We start from the raw sequence: 3,374 nt of genomic DNA on the forward strand, positions 1-3,374 counted from the left end.
ACTGACACTAATAGATAGAATCCACATTGAGAAGGCAGAGGGGCCAGGGAGGACAGAGATCATACAGAAAGTGTCTGCAGAGAACAAATATGTATCACAAGAAGTGGTATCAAAGTGGGGAACACCACACTACATCCAGAACAGGTATGCTCTTCACCCAGATCTACAGAAAATTTAAAAGGGTAGAATATAATACAAGTATGATGGTCCAGCCCCAACCAAACAGCCGAGGATCCACAACTCGAGTTGGATTTAAGAGGTCATGGTACCCATATCCCACGTTGGTGGCCAGAGCAGTTGGACCGCAGATATATATATCTTTGTGATAGGATCCCTACCAGTAACCACAGAATGATGCGTTTCAAACCACTGAATTTATGAAAGAAAGAAAGCAACACCAAAGTGGACAATCATTCTAATCAACCTGAAGAAGTCCAAAAGATAACATCCCAGGCCTAGATTGATGGGATCATATGCCATATGTCACCAAAGTCCAGAACTCATCCAGTCTGGATTTACAAACAGTCGTCTTTACTCCCCCACCAAGTGGGCAAGGAGAATTCCACTTACCCATGGAATTAAGGAGAGGATGTGGAACACTGTCCCACCAAGGACCAAAGATGGGACCATGTCACATTCAGATTTAGGAGGAGATAGTGGACTGTTTTTACAAGTAGGCTCCCACATAGGTTGGTCCTGCTAATACCGACATCTGGGAAAACTTCCAGGGACCCAGGTAGGAAGGTCCTCAACTTCAACCTCTTCCCCGAGAGTGGAGAAAACTCAACATTCCGAAGGCAAATCCTCTGTCCACCACCCCAGCCACTAGAAACTGGGTGTGGTAAGGACTCCAGAGCTCCACTAGTAGAAGTAAGGGGGGAATGAAAGCATTTGGTAGTCCTGAGGAACAGGTCTCCAGAGGCAGTGCAACAGGTGAACCATGTTCCCTAATTTTTAAAAGCAAATTGATCTCGACTGATTCAGCTCTAAGATCAACAGGGACTGGCAAAATCACCTTTAGCTTTACTCATGAGAGTCCATGAGTAATGGTCCATTAGAAATATTGTAATATGATATCGCCATCCAGTATTGTGTCCAGATGGTCTTATGGAACACCTCATCTCGACAGAGCCCATTGCAACCAGGAACTAATATAAAGGTTGCTAGTGTGGAATTTAAATACAAATATACCCAAATGGGCTACTCTTGCCACTTAGTGGGATTTAAAGGAACTCAATAGGGACAAACGTGTCACAGTAGTGACCAGTAAAGGGCCCAGTTTGTTGTCAAATTGTTGAGGTGATCAGTGACATGCTTCTGACAAAAGTTGAAGGGAAGAGAAGTAACTTAAAACTATAGTAAGAGTCAAACAAATCCGTGAAAATTCTGACCTGGTAAAAGAGATAACAAGTTCGTACCTGGCACCCCATAAATCCAACAATAGATCCAAACAGTTTGAATGCTTGCATTTGTTGAGAAAAAGTAATTTTATTGTCTGCATACAGTGCTTATATACAGTACCTGCATAGAGAGCGTGTGAGGGCCAGCATGAAGTTTTGCAAATTAGATATTGCTGAGGGCATTCGAGTGGGGTATATAAAGACTGGAGCAAATGAACACAACGGTAGATGAAGATCGAGAAATAGCTATTAGTATCAGCAGAGGTATGTATGTTTTGGAATATGTCCAAACAATTCTAATTTTTGCAGTATATGTTAGCATTTACAGACTTTTATATAATCAGGTATTTCATATTAAAGTTATACTCTTTCTTAATTTTATGGTACTTTCTAGGTGTTCAGGAACTTTAAATAGCCATTATGTCCTTTCTTTTTTCTTATTACGGTAATTAAAGTAAATTTTATTGTTATACTATTTTATACATTATCCAAAAAACAAATACATGTGAGAGAAATGTTGCTTTGAAATACACACAAGTTTCTTAATAATGTTTGATAGAAAATTTTGAAAATGTGACAAGGGTCTTGCAATAACTACCTAAAAAAACTCAAGATTCAATTATCTAATGTCAAAAGGCAAGACATAAAATACAAATTTACTTTAAGGTGACCCTTCAATAACAAATGCTATTTTTTAGACATGCAATCTTAAGAATATAGTGAAACTAAATGGTGAAGTCCTTTTAATGTTGGTGTGAAAATTAATGACTAAAAGATCGTTATAGCTTACTATAACTAAAATATTTTCTAACAACTCCAAGAGCAGTTCACATTTCAATAACCACATTTCCATAATGAACAGTTTATTAACAAACGATATAATTATCATAGATAAAAGCAACAAAATTAGTCACCAATATACAAACTTACTCTCCAAAAACTGGACTGACAGTATTGGGTTTATAATTTTCATGATTATCTTCACTCCTCCTTCCTAAAGCTATAGATATGTATGGATCAGCCTACAAAGGAAAACAAAGATAGAAAGAAAATTTCAAACTCCAAAAATAATACTAGTACAAAATTTTAGAAGTACTTAGTATTAGAAGATAGTACATCATCATCAACATTTAATTTAAAATGATCATCTTTCTTCTGAGCAAACCCATAAGATAGAACAAGCTATATAGTCATGAACCTCTAATGAAAAAAAAAACACAAAAAACACACACCATTAAACACATGTTGAACATTAACAATAAACTGTTTCAAGTTCAACACAACTAATACCAAAATTAAGTGTAAATAGTGTTGCTTTGAACAATGCTAATGTTACTTTTTGTTTTTACTGTTCTGAAACACTTTTTTTTATCAAAAAACATCAGTTCTCAAGGGATTTATCATATCAGGTAATTGTTTGAATTTCACAAAGCCTCATTTCACAGTCAAATATTCCTTTTATACTGTTTCTTGTTACATGACATAACATGGGTATTATATATTACTGTTACGTCAGCGAGGTCACGTGACTAGTGTCGAGCCATGTTTCCAGAAATATCTTGTTCCTTCATGGATGCCCTAGCATTTACTAGATATAGGGTATATATAAGAGGATCACAACGTGATGGAATGTATGTGTGTAAGTAGTGAGTAATTGAACTGCAGTCAGAAAGTATTGTTGCGTCATCGAGGTCACGTGACTGGTGTGGTGCCCTCTATTTTCTAGAACTATCTTGTTTTTTCATGAATGCTCTAGTATTTACTAGATAGGGTAGACTGGTATATATAAGAGGGGACAATGTGACGCGAGAATGAGGTAATGTGTGTATAGATAGTGAGTAATTGATCTGCAGTCAGAAGTATTATTGAGCACGTTCGTTGTTATAGCGTTTGTTTAGCGTGACTGTTGAAAATAAGTGTATCGGTAAAGTTATATTCGGAAAGAAAAAACCAGTTTTATTAAGTAAGGACTTG

The 3,374-nt window shown here is 36.6% G+C and overlaps 1 protein-coding gene across 1 annotated transcript in view; it reads right to left on the reverse strand.

Moving 5' to 3' along the window:
• Positions 1 to 3,374, reverse strand: part of LOC106475746 (dysferlin-like) — a gene marked incomplete at both ends in the record, with an annotated part of 20,096 nt that overhangs the window by 3,165 nt on the left and 13,557 nt on the right. Inside the window, one exon of the mRNA XM_013936420.2 lies at positions 2,331 to 2,422. Coding sequence (XP_013791874.2) covers positions 2,331 to 2,422 — 92 coding nt within the window. The remainder of the gene's footprint in view (positions 1 to 2,330; positions 2,423 to 3,374) is intronic.

Source organism: Limulus polyphemus, unplaced genomic scaffold, assembly GCF_000517525.1.
Source record: "Limulus polyphemus unplaced genomic scaffold, Limulus_polyphemus-2.1.2 Scaffold9094, whole genome shotgun sequence".
In the NCBI taxonomy this organism is placed as follows: domain Eukaryota; kingdom Metazoa; phylum Arthropoda; class Merostomata; order Xiphosura; family Limulidae; genus Limulus; species Limulus polyphemus.